Source organism: Vicugna pacos, chromosome 7, assembly GCF_048564905.1.
Source record: "Vicugna pacos chromosome 7, VicPac4, whole genome shotgun sequence".
Lineage (NCBI taxonomy): Eukaryota > Metazoa > Chordata > Mammalia > Artiodactyla > Camelidae > Vicugna > Vicugna pacos.
This window is the reverse complement of record NC_132993.1, coordinates 56,039,646-56,059,711: the sequence shown is the minus strand read 5'-3', so window position 1 is coordinate 56,059,711 and position 20,066 is coordinate 56,039,646. Positions and strand designations below refer to the sequence as shown.

The following is a 20,066-nucleotide window of genomic DNA, read 5'->3' as shown; positions in this document are numbered from 1 at the left end:
ACTTCTAAAAACATTGGAGCCTTTAACATAAAATGTAGTGGAAAAATTTTGAACCACACTTAGGTATCATATAACACCTGGATCTGTCTTCCTTACAGCATATTTTTATGATAGGTATCTTGATGGCAACAGCCTCTTGTATTAATAAGTTGGTAAAATCTTAAAGAAGTTAATTGGATCAAATCTTAATAACTTAGTGTTACTATAGATTGACTTATCAGTTAAGGTTATTGATGATTAATGAATGTTAGTGCACCTTTAGCAAGAAGTCACTTAATATTTCAACCATTTAATTTTTTCACATAAATAAGTGTGAACATTTTTTAGGATAGCTCATTTCTCTTTAAATTATTCTTGTGTTAAGGAAATTCTGATCATTAGTGTATTGATGGATTTAAGAGATTTTTTTAACAACTAACTTTCTTATATTTATTCAATTAGAAATATCTTGTGTATGGGTATGTTTTTAAATTATGCTTGAGAAAATAACTAACCATTTAAAATGTAATGGTGTTTTCCTCTCTAGGACAATTTCTTTGTGGCATTATTCCCCTTAAAAGATAGATAGTACAAAATCAAATTCTTGAGTGTTTTAGGTAGCATCAAAACCTATAAGATAACATAGTGTAGTGGGAAGTACCAGGGCTAACACATGGTAAGTTTGAATTCTAGTCCATATTTTGCCAATAACCCTTTATGTGGCCTTGAATAAGTGCTTTAATTTACTTTGTTTGCACTCAGTATCCTCATTTGTAAAGTAAATTAGATGATCTTCCATCTTTTTTAGAAGTAAAAGTCTCATTCTCGATTTCACAGTTGTATTTATTTTTTATCCCTAAGACTGTTTCTGAGAGGGCTAAAATATACACACTGATATTCAAATAATCTGGAAATGGTAATACTTTGTAGTTAGACTCTAGGGTTTTTATTGTTGTTTTATTTTTAAAGCGCATTTTTTGGTAATCTTTACTTTTTCTCTTTCTGGCAATTACCTTTATTATAATCATTATTCTTCTTCCAAAAAAATTGTATGAGTGATTCCAGGAGACACTTGTCAACAAGAGAGCCACCAAATATACATACTGTAGATTGACTTATTTTCAAGATTTTATTTTTTGAAAGTTCTTTCTGCTTCGTTTACAAAGTGACATTTGATTGTTTTACTTAGCCAGTTTCATACTGACTTCATAATGGTAACTTCCCAAAGATAAAATGTTGTTTAATAGTAACAGAAACAAGCTTTCTTATTAAATGAACTTTTAAGCAATAGCATACTTTTTTACCGTATTACTGTTTTAAGGTTGGGTAGGCGGGGTATTTGATATTCATGGACTCATGGGCCTGAACTCCAACTGGAGGAGAGCTTTCCTGTTCACCACTGTGTCTGCTATCGACCACAGGAGGTATTTAGTGAGTATTTCACAAAGGCATTCTTTCCATTTTCCACTATGGCTGTGCACCTGAAACCAGTGTACTTTAGAAGAGGTTTTTTGGGTTTTTTTAGCCCTTTATTGTTTGGCAGGGAATTAGTCCCTTTCTCCTTGTACATTAATCACATTTCATTGGTGAAACTATAGAATTACTATAAAGGGAACCTAGGATTCTTCTGTTTAAGTACCTTGTTATTTAGACATTTTCTCTGCATTATATTTTATGTGGAAACTTTTCACTTGCTGTTAGGCAAGGAAATTACTTTTGAAGAAAATATAAATTAGCTTACCCATGTTCCTTTTGAAGTTACTTTAAAATTGATATTTGTACTTCTTGGCATATTTTCTAATAACTTTAATGTAACTTGAAAGCTTTCAGATTTTCTTTTCATTTTCTTTACACTCTGTGTCATCTAGTGACTTTTCATCTTTTATAGAAGTGCCAAAGGACTTGTTTGGACTATCTTTCCATAGTCTTTTACACACAGTGCATCATTTTCTATTCTCTTTGAAGTTGTCAGATCTTTCTTTGTGTCTCATACATTTTTATATTGTTTTATATATCTCCTTTTTTGGAAAGAAATGCAATAAAAAGTCAGAGTACTTTTTAGCAGCTCTGACTAAAACCATACTGGTTTTCAGGATGCACCTTTTCTTTTTTGGATCATTAGTTTGGAAATAGACATAAACACATTGTTAGTCTGTTTTCCATTTTACTTAACACTGTAAATCAATAGCCTATTCCAAGTGGCAGTCTTCATTTGAGAGATAAGCAAATTTCCCAGCATCTGCTTTTATTGCATTTGTTTTTAAACTAGTTTTACATACATGCAAAGTAGTGTCTGTTTAACAAAGTTAGAACTTACGTCTTGAGAGTTTGAAAATCTGGAATATGTTTTACATTTATATAATTTTCTAGATGCTAGTTTAGTGGAAATATAGAAACATTGGATTCAGCCTTATTGAAATGACTAAAGGTTACCAGGCATTCATTGTCCCCACGTCTTGATTTACTTGTTACCTTATTACTGTTTTGATTACTTTATTACAGTTCTGGGAAGAAAGGTTATGTGTGGGGACTTTAGATATTGGAGTTATCATTGAGTTTATCATCAGACACAAAGTGACCTCTAAGGTATTAAAAAAATTGTATAGCCTCTATCTGTTATAGATCTTTAAAAGAAACCCTGGAAAAATTTTTGTGGTGAACTGAACCTTACTTAATTCGCTTTAGTTCACTTGGAAGAGACCCACTGTGGTTGTCTGTAGCTTAGAAAATCTTATTCAGAACCCAAAGGTTCCTGCTGTGCTTTTTGCGTCTTGGAAATTCATCATTTTTATTTCTTTCCAGGAGTATGAAATAAAGAGAACAAGGGATAAGCAGAGTTTCAGGATTTTACTTATTTTGAATGTGCCTTATTCAAATCATCATACACCTATTCTTATCTGTGAGGGTTTTATAGAAATGATTATTATATAAAATGTACCTTTCGTATTTTTAGGCTTGTGATTATTTTAATTTATAGTATTAAGCCAAATTGATCATGATTTTTTTTTTATTCTTCCACCTATTTTCCTAGCCCTGTTAATGTAAATTAAATTAGATTACATAAAAATAAACTCTATAGCCAGCCGACAAAAAGGGAAGACACTCATTTTTGGTGATCACTGTTCCATCTGTTACATGCTGATAACCAACAGAAACAGATGGTTCTTTGTTCACACTTTGTTTATATATATAACATTTTTCTTTTGAATATTTTATGAACTTTAGTATATGGTTGTTTTCAATATTTTGTTTTATAATTGGAAAGCAAATACTTATTTTTTAAGAAAATATATATATTTTATATTGAAGCATTTTGAACAGCTGCCAGAGAGCCCTGACATTTGTTCCTCAGCATAAATCTGAAGATATTTTAACTTGACAGAGGTTTTCAAGGTTTGACTTCATTGTCCTAATTAACATTGAATTTGGAATTTTGCTCATGAATAAGCATTTTCTCTTTTTATATTTGAATTAACAGTGTTGATGAAATTTCGGCCTCCATCCCTGACAAGCCAAATAACTCAGAGACAGGGTCTTGGAGCTTAGAAGAAAAGAGGCAGCTTTATTGCTTTGCCGGGCAAAGGGGACTTAAAGCAGGCTAGTGCCTTCAAAACTGTGAGCCTATCCTGGGGATGGGGCACGGTTGATTATATAGCCATAGCTTAAACAATAAAGCATCAATAACAATCAGCGGAATTATTTTTTCTTATAAGACTTGGCGTCATTGTGTCTCCAGGTGACCAAGTCTATAGAGGCTAGTGGTTGTCACTCTTTCAATCTTTTTATCTTATAAGCGCCCAAGGTGTGATCTTCTTGGTAATTCAGGCTATTTTGTAAGGTTACAATTCTATGACCTTCGCCCTGGAGAACAACTCTGAAACCAAGTATGATTATTACTTTCGATTACTTGAATAAAGCAGAAACAGTAAAATTAATAGCTTTATTTTAACTACGGACCTGGAGCTGTGAGTAGCAACCAGTCAGGTCAGTTTAAGGGCAAGCATAGAATAAGCAGTCTGTTAGCCTAAGTATGACCATTTTATTAATCCTCCTTCAAAATCAGAAGGTGTTCCTTATGTTTGATCTAACCACATATGGCTTATTTATTGTCATTTGTATAAATGTTGATTTGTCATCAAAAAGATAAGTGTTGGATTTAGAGAAAACATTACACAAATGAATATGTGAAATCCGTCTTAGTGATATCAAAGATGTGGAGACACTGTCTTTTAGTTTTAAATTTGGTTCCTTTGTCTAATGAATCACTTTAACTTTGGGAAAATCATCATGCATCTGACTTAATTATAAATTAAAATAACCCCAGCTGTAAAGAATTAATTAAAATTTGTTATGTTTTCTCATCCAAATGAGTGTATTGAAACAATTAATTATTTGTTTCAGATGAATAAGCTATTAAAATGATGCCTCTAGCTAAAAATATTTGATTTTTTCCTGACTTAAATACATTGTCTCTAATATTAGGCCACTCTTTGTGGATGATTTTATCACCTCCTATTCTCAAGTAAATGTACCGTACGCAGATGAAGAGTCAGGTGATCTAAGTAGCTCAGATTGTCAATGTTCCCTAAGCAAATACAGTTCTTAAAAAATAACAAAGCAGAAAAAAATAGAAATGTGTCAACATTTGGAGTGATTTTCAAACTTTCATTTGCTTCTAATAGTTTAATAGTTGCAAAAGGAAGGAAACATAATTTGGAAATAAACCCTCAGTCAATCATTTGGAATTTTTCAATAATGTATCTGTGTTAAGTTCTAAAGCATGTACTTGTTAAATTATTTTTTTTTCTTCTTCCACATGCTATTTTCTCCCTCCTTTATTTATGTTGTTTCTAAAAGAGTGTCAGCCTCAATGTATATCGTGAAATGACCACCTGGTTATGAATACTTCTGTACATCTAAAATGGGGCAAGATCTTTGTTCATTGAAATTTGTTGAATGAGCCAAACATGTTTTTGGTTTTGGGTTTGTTTCTTTTTTGCTTTTTGCTTTTTTGCATTATTTCTCCCTCTTTTTAATTCCTCTTACATTTTCTGATTCATTCAAGGATACCATGTTAAAGACATCTTGTCTTGTGATTGTAGGTAGTTATTAGTTGTAATGGTTACAGTTGCTGCCACTTCATTAAAACTAGGAAAAAACCCACAGCTCTCAGCATTTTCTTGGTTGGGGGACTTGATATTGTGAAGAGTTGTGTTTGGATTAAGTTCTCTTATTTTATTTTTTGGAAATACTAAATTGTGTGATAAATGCTAAAGAAGCTTGCTACCATTTACTTTGGTAATGGATCATATTAGTCATTGTACATATAGGATACCAAACTAGGTAGAATATAGTATCAGTTTGAGGTTTGCAGTCTCTGCATTGGGTATAATTGTCTAATTATTTCAAAATGTAAGAATTCTTCATTTTGGTATCACAACGTTACAGTTTTTTAAAATATTCAAATGAAAATAAGAGATTTGCTTGCTTATGGTAATTTTGCTTATCTCTATTTAGGATTAAAATATTAATCTTGGATTAGTCATGCAAGAAAAATTACTGCATTGAGAGTTGAGAGACCTGGGTTTGAGGCTTACCTCGGTCAGTTGTCAGTTGTGTGATCATCAAGTCAGCTCACTGGACTGCTTTCTCAGAGCTCTAAGATGCTATAATTTCATATGGCTTGTAACAACTATCTTTTTGTGGCTGGAAATTATTTATGTTGCTTATATTTAGTTATTTAAAATTACTACAGGAATATATAAATGATTACTTTTTGGTAGTACATGCACTTAATTTTAAATGACTCTTTTAGATAATTATAAATACATTTACTCATTTTAGAAAATAGCACTTTAATAAAATATAAAAAGAACTTGTAGAGAAATGTAGCTATGTCACTGTATGACAGGATTATTGTGTGGCATTATGCTTTATGATGCTAGTTGCAGTATTGGTATGAAAAACTTCTGGTTGATGGAATCATACCAGATGTTCAAAGATTTAAAGTGTTAATCAGAAATGGTAAGTAATTATGCATCTTCAAAAGAATTGAAAACGTGAACTTGAAACATTTACGTATATACTTCAAAAATTAATTTAATAATTAGATGAGTCAAAAACTCCCTGACTTATTTGCTACTTCATCACCTAAAAGATGGGTTAAGTGAAGAGAAATATGGAAATATGTGAAGGCCTTTTGAACATTCTTAGATGTTTGTAGAACTAAAATGAGTAACTTGAATATTTTCCCTTTGATATCAGTTATTAATTGTGATCACCTTATTGAAATGCCTATATACATTCATGCAGTGAAAAATAGATTAGTAGAAAAGGGAACAATAATTTACCCTTTTTTGTTAGTTGCTTCATCATTTGTATTATCTCAGACTCATGAGTTTCAATCTAACCACTTATTATTTATTTTATTAAAGCAAATTTATTGAGATTCTATGTAATTGTATTAAGTTTAATTTGGTCTAGAAAGATGAATATGACATGATCCTTGACAGTTTGGGGATAAATTGTGTTGAGGAACAGTAATTGAAGTATAAGGGAAAGGACTATCACAGAAGGGAAAGATGAATAACAGAGAGCTAGCCTCTAAGGTTTCAGTTAGAACTTGGATAAGTGTTGTCAATGTTAAGAACTCATCTACACTGATGTTCTCAAACTTTAATGTGTGTATGACTTGGAGATCTTGTTGAAAGGCAGATTCTAATGTAGTATGTTATAGTGGGCATGAGATTGTACATTTCTAACAAATTCCCAAGGGATGCCAGTACTTCTGAGCCATGATTCATATTTTAAGGAGCAAGGCTTTGTGCTAGTTTTTGGGAGGTAATAATATATATAGGGCCTGCCTTTAAAACCTTTTCCTGGATACATTCTTACTTTTTCTTCCTAATTTTGCCCATAATATAATTAAAACATACTGCTTGGCAATACAAATGAAAAAGAATATGTAGCCTATAAATTTACTTATTTTGAATGACTAATTAGTCAACCCTTGGTTATCTAGGGGCAAATGAAACGGTATGCAGTTAGGTACGGTATTATATAACAAGACTCAGTATTGTGGAGGATTGAAATGAGAGTAATTTAGGGAAACATCAGTCCATTTATATTGGACAGCAATTCTGTTTAGAATTTTTTGGTACCTACTCTGACTTGGGAATAATGTTCCTTGATTTCAACAGTGAGAGTAGTTTTGGGGAGTGGTGGCTCCTGCCTCTTCCAGTCTCTCTGAAGAGCTGTGATCTTCACATGGGGATTTTAAATCTCCAGAGGCTGTGCTATTGTGAGTGGACATTTTTAACGTATTAGCTGCAAATACTCTTGTACTTACATTACTTGTAAACACATGGATGGCATTTTTAAATAGTAAATGTGTTCTGAAATATAGGATGTAAATTTTAACTAAATAAGTTTAAGTCATTTATACCATCTTTTAGCTAGTTTTAACTAGGATTTGGAGATACCTGAGATCTTTTCCTCCCACTTTTTTCTGACTGTTAGAAATTGATGGTCCCTCTATGTTACACAAACGTGTGCGTGCGTGTGTGTGTGTGCACACACACACACACGCACGCACACACACACGCGGGCACACAGTAGACATAATATGAGTGCAGGTTTAGCATTTCAACTCTAAAAGTCATATATAAGTTATGAAAATTTAAATGCTCTGCATAAATCATCATTGTGTGATGTGTATGAGGTGTTCAAAAATCTTCAAACTGATTTTGTAGAACTTATTTTTCTTATTAGGTACTTGTATTATTTAAAAGAAGAGTGCTCTCACTGTAGAGTGTATTTAATTTATCATGTTTTTATTTTCTGCAACATTAATTGTAACAGAGTGCAATAGAGCAATACAGCATTAATTAGAAATATTAATTTTCCAAGTGCCTAACTTAAGCAGTAACATTTAACATATAATATTTATTTTTATTCTTAATTAAACATTAATTAAATATTTTTGTGGATTTTTCTTTTTCTTTTTTTTAGAGAACCAGAGGACGAAAACGAAGCTTCATTCCTGAGGAAGAAAAACATGAGGTTGGAATAAGTTAAGCATATTTTACACAATCTAAACTTTGAGAAACTTTTTTGCTTAAAATGATTTCTGTTTTCCTTGTATCTTGATTTTGTTTTATGTTTTATTTTGTTCTCCCTTGTATGGCAGGAAAGAGTTCCTAGAGAGAGAAGACAAAGGCAATCTGTATTACAAAAGAAGCCCAAGGCTGAAGATTTACGAACTGAATGTGCAACTTGCAAAGGAACTGGAGACAATGAAAATCTTGTCAGGTAAGTTGGATGCTGAGAATTTCTCTTTAGGGGATTAAGATTCCATCTTCATCATTTTCTCATCACAGATATAATGGGGGAAAAAATCACAGTATAGGACCTTTCTTAAAATCTTACTTAGTGGAAATAGTACTGCAGAAACAGATTTCATCCACTTATTAACCTGCCACTCATGGTTATTCTCTGGGTTTAGATGTAATTAAGAGTAATAATCTGAATTTTGAACACAAGAGAATTAATTTTCCCATGACAAGAGAAGATGACAGTGCTCTGTATATAGAGACCACAAAAATAATTTGATCCACTTTATACAAAGATTATTATGTTTTATCTCATAAAATGATAAAATTACTAAGTTCTGTTAGCATATTATAAAAGTGGACGTTTATTAGCAATAATGATAAGACAGATACTTTTTATTGACATGAGCTTCATTAGCATTTCCTTACTGTTTTTCAAAACAATGTGTTAAATGCTTCTCTCTTATGAAATAAAGAAAGATGAAAAGATGGCCTAGATAGTGTTTTTGTTTTGGTTTTTGTTTTGGTTTTTTCTTTGTTTCTTTGTTTTGTTTTGGCACTTAAAAAAAATCAGACATTTATGCTAATCAGAAATTTCAGCTGATTTGGCACAGTGGCTATTCCTCAGGGTCCAGAGACTGCTAATTTTAGCCATTTGTCTCTCTTGCTGAGATGGAAAAATTGCTCAGAGTCCTGGGTGAGATGGAGGAGTGGGTAGGTGAATAAAAGGAGACCTCATTTAAAAGAGGTATCATTCTTTCTGAGGACAGTGACACAAAGAATCTCTCAGTATGTTGCAGGAATCTTTTCTGATTTCCTTCAAAGATTCTTTTGAAAATGTCCTATTAAATTAACTGAGGGCACAAAAATTAAATGTTTCAAAACAAAATAAGTTGATAAAATCTGTATTAGTACTGTTACAAGATATTAAATCTTTGCTTCCAAAGTGATGTCATTTATTTGTCATTAAAAATATAATTTGTTTTAATGCCTCAAATAAAGGCACACATTATTAAATTTCTGAGATTTTTTAATACTATTACTGAAGAAGATAATGAGAAGGTAAAAATTCCGGTGAAGAAATACAGAGTGCTTCAACTAAGTTAAGAAAGTCTATGATGTTAGGCCAATATATTTTGAAGTAGTTTATGTAGAATGTGGTGAGGGCCCTCCTGGAGGTTAAACTCAAATGAGTTTAGAGTGAAATAGTTCTAATATCAGAAGATGCACATGAATAATTCTGACTGCAGTATAATTTTCTGATCAATGTAAAAAAAGAAATCCCAAGCATAAAATAACATAGTAGAGTGTATAAAAGAGCAAAACAATAAAAATAAACAAAAGAAAAAAATCATAAAAACAATTTTATTTAGTGAACAAAACTTCAGTCTAGAAGAAAGTTCCCTTGTAGTTGAGTGTAGCATTATGGTCATAATCATTTTGAAACAGTAGTTAAAAACTTAAGAGAGTGGGTTGTCTTCTTTTTAATTATTTGAATCTATGTATATATCTACCCTGTAATTTATTTTTTAAGATAATATGTTGATTCAGGCCTTTTTGTATAAGCTCTATACGTTTTTGCCAGGTTTTTATTTATTTAATTTATCTGGTCATGTATGGGAAAGAAGGAACCTAGGAAATAAATAGAATTTTTATTTCAAAAACTACTTTGTAACAAGGGCATCTCCAACACATTGTATTGTAGTTGTCTTAAAAAATAGGTATCATCTTTCTACAATTCTTGATAAGACTTTTAATTAATTTTAGCCTTTCCTCTCATTTATTTAATTGGTTTCTGTTATAAAATTTTCATCCTTAATTGCATTATTATAACATGCCAGTGTCCAGAATTTTTGTGGAAGTCTTGTGGAAGGTGAAAATACTTTTGTTACTCTAGAAATGATGGGTATACAAAGTCTTCTTCCTTGGATTTGCCTTGTTAAGAAGGTAACATTACAGATTTTTCTGCAAAGATTTTAGAGGTAACAAAGAGGAAATTAAATGTTTTACAAATATTATTTATTAATAACATTTTTGAGGACAAAATAAGCTGGATATAAAGCATAATAAGCCATAAAACATTTTATGGTTATAAAGTGATTGTTCTTTAGAAAGTATATATATAGATATACATTTAGTTTAACCACATTGCTCTTGGGTTAAAGAATAATACTATTTTATGTAGAATTCCATGTGTTTAAAAAGGTAATCTTATAAGCTAATATTTGCCATTTTCCTTAACATCTCTTTTATTTTGTAATTGGCACCATCATTGTTTGCAAATCCCCCCAAAGTCCACACTTTTATGATTAAGTTGCATTTTAAATGTTATATACACATGCTATTTTTTTTTAACTTTAATTTTAATATATTTTAAATTAGACTTTATTTTCCCAGAAGATATATTTCAGTGCTTGGTCAGAGATACATTATACTTACTATGTATGTCTATGAGATTCTCTTACAAAATTAAACTTGTTGGGTCAAAATTTAATTAATAATCTTTTGTTGAATATACTGTATTTATTTCCTCAAATTCTTTTGAACTAATATACGTGACTCACTAGAACCAACTGTTCAGCAGCTTTGATTTTGAAACCACACTTCTCTATGTAATTCAGGCTATATAAAGAATTCTTTCTTAATTATTTTCCTTGCCTTTCCAGTTATTTGTATATGTGTATATGTTAATTTACATGTATAATTTTTTAATATCACTGGGAAATTTCATTCACTTCATCAGTAGATTCCAGGAGTGTTATTTTCTCTTGTGCTTCCCAGTTTTTCCTCAGGTCTTTGGCAAGTAATTTAGCATTTTTGTGTTTTAGTTTTTCCCTCTATTGTACATGATCAGAATCATACTGTGCTCTCTTAGGGGCTTTGTGAGCAATTGCTGAGTGATAGGATATTCTTTTCTGTATAAAACAGTAGGGCAATGGTAATACTTAGTAATTCAACGGATGCATTATGTGAGCTTTGAAATAAGGGTTCCAATTGGTAAATATGTTACAGTAATAGTAAATGCTTATTTTTAATCTTTCAGAGAATGTGCATGTCCTGTTTTTGTATATAATTATTCCTGAAATATGGGGGGTCAAGATTTTAAATTTGTTGAAACATGTTCTCTAGAACGATTAGACAAAACTATTTCCATCAAACATGGGAAATATGAAAATTATGAAGGTCTTAAAGAGAAAGAAAAGATGGTTTACAGTATCTTCTGGATTTTTTTTTTAATAGTGCTTTTGGGTCATCTACTTTTTTAATTTAATTAAAATTTATCTGGGAAGTTTCCAATTTAAACTATATTCTTTTATGTTATTTAGTGCAATAAAATGCTAAAGGCCAAATTGAAACTGTCTTGGAATTGTGAGGTCTTTTTGAGCCTTTATCTCTTTTTAATGGATGTTCTTGTTGGAGGTAGTTTTGAGCCCTTAGTAGTATCTTTCTTGGTTTTGCTTCTGCAGCTCCTGGCACATTTAATGCTCAGTAAATGCTTGATAAATGAATGGCTACGCCACATAAGAAATTACTGATTATTTTTTGCTGAATTAATTTAAAAAACATTTACTATTATAATATATTCCTTTAACAAATTGGTCACTCAGTATTAAATATTTGATGTTTAAAAACTTAATAAAGGATTACTTTTCTGTCACTAAAGAATAGAGGATGAGATTTTCTGTGTACTAGATAAAGAAATAGGAATCACAGATTTCAGATTAGTTAGTTGATGCATCCATGTGAAAGTAGAAATGAAATGATTCTTCTCCTTGAACATATTTGATTTTCAAAGGATAGATTTTAGAGATAGGTGGGTCTTTCTTCTCTATAAGGTCTTATCAAACTATTGAATTAGGAGTAAGACCAAACTTTTAGGCCTCAAATTTTATCTTAACTGTGCAAATTTAGTGTGACACATTTTATTACTTAATGGGAGATAGGGGAGAGAAAAAAGCCTTCCTAAAACTAAGAACCTTAGAATCCATCGGTCTTCTTAAATAGAATCTTTAATTTTATTTTATATTGTGGCCATTACTTAGAGGCATGGAGGGTAGGAAATGCTCTATGAAGCTATTTTATTTTTACAGCCAATCCTAACATTAAATGCTTGCTAAATTTTCCTCCTTATTTGAGCATATGGGAAATTATATAGGTTACTAGGAGCACCAGCAAGAATTCACATTTATCACATTTTTATTTCAAATATTAGTCTCTGATAAATCAGATTTCTAAATTTTCAATTACCTTTTCTGTTTTAACTAGTATGGAGGCTTATAGATTGCATGTGTCATAGTTGAAGGGGTGTTTTCTCCTAGAGATTTGATTAGGCTAAGAGCAAAGCTAAAATTAGTTGTAACTTTAGTTACTATATTCACAGAACATAAGATGACTTTAAGTGAATTATTTTAAATTACTTAAAAAATTGAAACCTAGTTTTATTGCTTTTAAGAACAGTTAAAGATGTATTTGATAGATTGCTTGAAACAAATAGAATGAGTTACTTATTTTGATTATGCACTTCTAGTTTACTGTTTCTTATGCAGTTTATCACATAATAATCACTCTTAATGATAAAATTTGCATATTCATATAGAAAAATCACATGGTTGTAAAGTGATGGTATATTATTTAGATACTTACAGATCAACACTTAGAAACAAATAGAAATTTTGAAATGATTTGTGTCTTCTTATAAATTTCAAATTATTAAAAGCATTTCCTGCACAAAGACGTTTCTGGATAATCTTCTGTTTCTGTTCTTTACTTCTACCAGCAATTTCAAGTATAGAGTTTAGATTTTTGTTTTGTTTTGTCTTGTATCCCTGAGTCAGTGATTAGTATAGTACAATTACTGTATTCTAAAGGATTGTTTCCAAAGCTTGGATTTTTAATATTTCTTTCAGTTATGTGTGGAATGACATCCTGTGTGATACACCTTTCTACAACTTTCCCTGCTATTAGCTCTGGTTTATGTTTAACTTGGCTTTTCTCTCTTGAAAGTATAATTGTCTTCAAGACATGGTCTCTGTTTTACTTATCCTTGTGTAACTCCCATGTTCTTGCTCCAAGTCATTGTGCAAAGAGCACTTACCCCCACCCCCACCCCCACCCACACCATGGTGGTTAGTGGCTTAAACGCTTCATAGGAGGTTACATCAAGGAATCATTGGCCAGATATTAGATATTCCTAATTTTTATGTTTAATATAAAATACATTTAAAATAAAAATCTAATCTAAAAAATAGATTTAATATAAAAAATGAAGATAAATTAGCATATCAAAATGTCTCAGAAGATGTATGGACTTCCTGTTTACGTATAGCCTGAAGAAATATACCACCTAATTCTTTTAATGGGGTTCACATCCAAAAGGAAGATAAGGGTGGCATCCTAAATACAGATTGATGAAGCATTAGAAATTATTTGAAAGTGTAAACAAAGCAATATAATTACAACTTCTGAAACTTTTTATATTTACTTTTTATATTTACTTTGTTTTTAAAATAACTGTTCTAAGAAACAGTTTATAGAAATACTTTTTCAAGGAAATTCTGATAGGAATACCAAACAATAACATCATCTAATACTCAAGTAAAATTAAAATTGAGTAAAATTAGGAACACCTATTTCTGCCATATTCTGGGTGGTTTAACATAATCATGTCCCTATAAAATATTTATAAATTTTCATTTTGTTTGACACTTTTATTTTTGAGCTTTTTGGTATCTTTTAAAACATAAATTACCTTATGAGATCTACTTTAGTTTTGAAAGTTTAATTTATTATTGTTTTTGAAAACCTGGTTAAAAAAAAATACTTAATTGAATCAACTTAATACCAGATGTAAATCTCTGTATGAATGTTCTTAATATTTAATATATGAATAATGCTATATATAATTATATATATAAAGATATATAAATGCTGTATAAAAATATATAAATAAATCAGTCTGAGCATTAATTAATAAAAAATTTTTTTTGTCAAGGATAAGTAGGGGAAGAAAAGGAACAAATATTACAACTATTTAAAGTTTTATAATATATCATCTTTGCTGATATGTTTTTTAAAATAGATATTGTGATGAAAAGCAATCTTAGTAATTTGTATGTAGTAGGCAACAAAAAATTAAAAATCAAGTTAAAAAAAAATGGCTATATGTACAAAAGTCAGCAGTCCACAGTGGGGCTCTCACAAGAGCCCAGCCATTCCGCAGCCGGACCTTGGACTTCCAACTGTGAGGAATAAATGTCTGTTGTTTTAAGCTTCCCACCCCACCTCCCCCAGAAGGCTGTACTTATATAAAAATTTAATCTTACGTGCTTTGTTTCAGTGTTTTTAAATCCAAACTGTATACCCTACATAGAGAAACAACAATTCAACTTCCCAAAAGTTGTAAAGTCTAAAGTGATGAAATAAGCTGAAACACTTTCATGGATATATTGTTTCCACTTGTCAAAATTTGTTTACAAGTTGTCATGTCCAGTAATTCTCTTTTAGGTTTCAGGGCAATATATTTACCTACTTGCTCAATCTTAGTGTGTATAAGTAGTTTCAGAATGGGTTACCAACCCAAACCACTGCAAATAGTAAATCTGCTAAGTTCAGTAGTTGCTTGGGTCTGTGTGTGTGTTTGTGTGTGTGCTAAAAGTTACATATGATGAAATGCATAAATATTGAGTAAATAAATTTGTGAATTTTAACAAAATCGTGCACTCATATAACCCTCATTTCTCTCAAGATATAGAACATTTTCATCACTCTGAAACAACTATGCCCTTTCCTGATAATTCCCTCTTCTCAAAGGCAAACACTTTTCTACTTTTTTTCCCTGTAAGTTACCTTTTGTTGAATTTCATATAAATGGCATGTTTAGTTTTTATTTGATATCAGCCATTTTAATGAATGTGTGCAGGAATCCCACTGTGGTGTTAATTTGCATTACCCTGGTGTATAATGATGTTGAGCATATTTTCGTGTGCTCACTGGCTATTTGTATGTCTTCCATTGTGAACTGATATTTTGCTCATTAAAAAAAAGGGGGCTGTATGGTTAGTACTGAACTATTAAGAGTTTTTAATATATTCTGGATTCAAGTCCTTTTACAAATACATGATTTTTAAACATACTTTCTTAATCTGTGGCCTGACTGTTCATTTTCTTAATGATATTATTTAAAGAGCAGAAGTTACTAATTTCTTAACTCCAATTTAGCAACTTTTTCTTTTATGATTATTGCTTATTATTTCCTATTTAAGAAGTCTTTGCCTAGGTCCAGGTCCCAAAGATTATCTCCTTTGTTTTCTGAAGCTTTTGAATTTATCTTTTATATTGAGATCTATGATCCATCTAAAATTAATTTTTGTTTACAGTCTCAGAGTTAAGGAATGTTTGTTTATTATCCCATGTGAATTTCCAGTTTTCTAGCACTATTTGTTGAAAATGATCATCTTTCCACATTAAATTGCTTTGGTGTCAGTGTTAAATATCGATTGACTTTTTAAATGAGGTTCAATTTCTAGACTTCATATTCTATTCCATCAAGCTATGTATTTCTGTGCCAATACTATTTGTCTTGATTGTTGAGGCCTTATGGTAAGCTTTTTTGTTTCTGGATCCTTTGCATTTTCATATGTGTGTCAGAAAGAACTTTTTCCATTTTCATTGAAAAGAAGAAAACCTGGATATGATACCAAAAAAAGCACAGGCAGCAACAACAACTACAAAATTGGACTTCATTCAAAATTAAAAATGTTTTTGTATGAAAGGAAACTATCAGCAGAGTGAAAATGCAACCCACAAAATGAGAGAAAATATTTGCAAATTATCTATATGATTAGAGATTGATGTTGAGGATAAAAAGAACTACAAATGATCCACAACAACAAAAAGAAACCTGATTAAAAATGAGTAAAGGACTTAAACGGACATTTCTTCAAAGAAGATATATAAATGACTAATGAGCACAGGAAAACATGCTCAAAATCATTAATCATTCATGAAATTCAAATTAAAACCACGATGAGATAACTGCTTCAAATACATTAGAATGGCTATTATTAAAAAACAAAACAAAACAAAAAGCAAACACAATAACAAGTGTTGGCAAGGATGTGGAGAAAAGGGAACTCCTCTGCACTGTTCGTGGGAATGTAAGATGGTGCATCCACTGTGGAAAACAGTATGGTGGTTCTTCAAAAAATTTAAAATGGAATTGCCATGTGATCCAGCAATCCCACTTCTGAGTAAATACAAAAAATTGAAAGCAGGGACTCAAAGAGATTCACATTCATGGTACACTATTGGCAATAGCCAAAAGATGGAAGCAACCCAAGTGTACATCAGTGGATGAATGGATAAACAAGATGTGCTATGTACATACAGTGGGATATTATTCAATGATAAAAAGATTTTGACATATGCTATAACATGGATGAACCTTGAAGACCTTATGCTGAGTGAAATAAGCCAGTCACAAAAGGACAAATATTGTCTGATTCCACTTAATATGAAGTATATAGTGTAGTCAAATTGATAGCGACAGAAAGCAGAATGGTGGTTATCAGGAACAGGGTAACTGGAGAGTTAGTGTTCAGTGGTACAGAGTTTCAGTTGGGTTAAATGAAAAACTTCTGGAAATAGATGTTGGTGATGGTTGCACAACAGTGTGAATATACTTAATGCTTTAGAACTTAAAAATGGTTAAAATGGTAAATTTTGTGTATATTTAATCATTTAAAAAAAGACCAAGAAAAACCTACTGGGATTTTGAATAGCTTTGTGTTGAATTCATGGATAAATTTGGGGAACATTAACATCTTAACAGTATTGTCTTCTGATCCATGAACTTGGTATACCTCTACATTTATTCACAAATTCAGATATCATTTTTTTTTCTTACTGATGTTTTGGTAGTTTTCAGTGTAGACGTCTTGCACGTCTTATTAAGTGTATTCCTAAATATTTAATTGTTTTTGATGCTGTTGTATAAGAAATTTTTAAATATGATTTTTCTGTTTATGCAAGTGTTGAGAGCTGTTAAGTGCTGAGGTGGTCAATTAGGACCACAAGCCAAGATGAAAGTTACCATTAAAATTATTTATTTGTTGCAGTAATTAAGCAGGAGGCCAAACAGGAAAAGGTTGCTGGTTCCCCAAATGTTCTTTTTTCCCCCACCAAATAGCACTGGATCAGGGTTTGATGTATCAGGGCAGACATGAGTTGAGGGTAGGGCATTAATGTTTCTCCTGAGGCAGTGCTGAACAGAGGGCTCTTGCCGTTTCATGGACCAAGGGAGTGGAGAGGAGGAAAGGGAGAAGGGCTAGGAAGTAGAAAAATACTGCGTCAATGGAGAAGAGTATCTTTAAGACCCCTCAGTAAGGAGATCTTGGCAGAGGTGTATGAGCAGTGTTTCAGTCTAACTTTTCCTTCACCCACATAAGGAGGTCTCAAATGTGGCACCAACTTTGTAATCCTAGGATAAACCCCTCCTAATCATGAAGTACTGCCTCTTTTATATATATGTTTTTAGATTGATTATCTGATAATTTGATAAGGGTTTTATGTGTGTATTCATGAAAATATTCTGTTAATTTCTCATCTTGTAAAGTCTTTATTAGGTTTTGTTATTGGGTTATACTAGCCTTCTAGAAGTTAGAATGGTGTTCTGTTTTTTTTTTTTTAAAGCATTTACTTAAAATTGATAGTATTTCATCATTGAATTTTCACTGAAGTCCCTAGTGATACTGTCTGGACCAGGGTTTTCCTTTTTAAAAGATTTTTGGTAATTAATTTTTAAAATAGATAATAGAGCTATTAAAATTGTTAAATTATTAAATTATTGAAATTGTTTTGTGTCAGTTTTAGTAAGCTGTGTTTTTCAAGCAATTTATTCATTTTTTTCTCAGTTTCATTTGCTTGTTTTCTTTTGTCATGCTTATCTTTTGAATGTGCATTACAACTATTTGCTTGAGACTTTTCTGCTTCCTGTAATACTTTGAATCATGTTTTCTTCTTCCAAGACTAGGTCACTGTTTACTTCCTACATGTATCCTTCCTGACTTAGATGATCCGATAGTGATCTTTTTCTTACTTTGATTGCCCTTGGAAGCCACATACAAATCCCATGTCATGCTGTCATCCACTTACTTGGAAATTATCTATGAATTTTTAATTTTTTCACTCGATAAGGTCAGGATCTTGGACTTCCATTTATTTGCGATGATTCTCATAGTCTAATACAATGTAGCATAGGCAGTTAACTGAGAATAAATGCTTGTTAAATTATTTACTGATGCATTGCTAAATCTGTATGCATTGCAGCTTTATACACTGAAATGGTGTATAATCTCTTTGAGGGCAGGGACATTTCTTTAAATAGTCCCTGATTGGTTTTATTCATTTTTAATTATTAAAAACAAACTTTAAAACAGTATATATATATATATATGTTGTAAACAACAACAACAAAAAGAGTAGATAAATAATGGCTTCTGATTGACTAATGATTGCTTCACTGAGAGTTAGGAGATCTCAGTCCAAGCTTGTCACTTGACAGTTCTGTAATTTTAGGCAAGTCACTTAACCTCTATGGATCTGTTTTCTTCTTTTAATGGAGAGGACCTAAGGCTAATATCATCTCTGAGGTCTAACACACTAGCTCTGATATTCAAAGGTTATGTGACACTTCCAAGTTCCCTAGTCCATACCGCCTACTTGTTTACAACCATCACAGGCTCTCCTGTAAACACATGCTTTCAGAATCTCTTTCTAGAGTACTCTGTAACTGTGTAGAAAGTAATTATTTTTCTTCATTAAGTCTCTTAAAATGGAAGCCATTTTTGTTCTTTCTCTCATTTAGTTAAAGAAGAGTGGGAAATAAGTCAGTGCAAAATGCCTACCTTGATAAGTAATATTTGCTTTTTAAAAATAACTATATTGAGATCTAATTTTCATACCATAAAAATTAAGCCATTGTAAGTGTAGAATATAATGATTTTTAATAAATTTATAGAATTTTCCAGCCATCACTGCAGTCCAGTTGTGGAGAATTCCTGTCACCTCAGAAAGTGTTTTGTCTGTTACAGTCAATCCTAGCTCCCACCCTCATCTAGCTCCCACCCTCAGCCCCAGACAACCACTGCAGACGTTCTCTTGTCAGTGGTTCCTCACAGCCTATTCCTTTCCTGACCCACTTTTTATCTTAATATTAGTAGTGTACATGTTTCTGGTTAAGTACAATTAGAACCTCCTCCCCCCCCCCAAATTTTTAGTGCACTAAAGGCAGCAAAGATTTTTTGTTGAGCAAAACTTTAGTCAGGTTCCTGAACTTTCTCATAAGCTCATTTGTGTACTTCCTTATATAAACTCCAGTTTTAGCAAAAACCCTGCTAAATTGCTTTAAGAACCTCCCACCCTTGATATCTCATCACCCCAGATAACTGATCAGGCTCCTCATTCTCCTCCACCCAGCCTCCAGGTGATGTCTGATCACCTGGCCTGTCTTAAGCAAAAATCTTTTTAGTCAATTTAGCCAAAACCCCCTTGTCCCTGATCTTTCCTTCTTAATTAATTTTCTATCCACTGATCTCCACTGTGCTCATTCCCACTTGCCCATGCTGTCTGTATTTGGAGTTGAGCCCAATCTCTCCATTCCACTGTAAAATTTCATTGCAGTGGTTCTTATATCTACCATGATGCTGCTAAATAAAGCTCACCTTACTATCCTGAACAACTGTCATTGAATATTTTTTT

General features: G+C 31.7%; 1 protein-coding gene across 4 annotated transcripts in view; it reads left to right on the top strand.

Annotated features, from left to right (window-relative positions):
• The window catches only part of PHF14 (PHD finger protein 14), a 138,373-nt gene that overhangs the window by 51,319 nt on the left and 66,988 nt on the right, over positions 1–20,066 (top strand). For all 4 annotated transcript variants that reach the window (XM_031679619.2, XM_072964919.1, XM_072964920.1 and 1 more), the window contains 2 exons: positions 7,990–8,040; positions 8,168–8,289. In XM_031679619.2, coding sequence (XP_031535479.2) covers positions 7,990–8,040; positions 8,168–8,289 — 173 coding nt within the window. The remainder of the gene's footprint in view (positions 1–7,989; positions 8,041–8,167; positions 8,290–20,066) is intronic.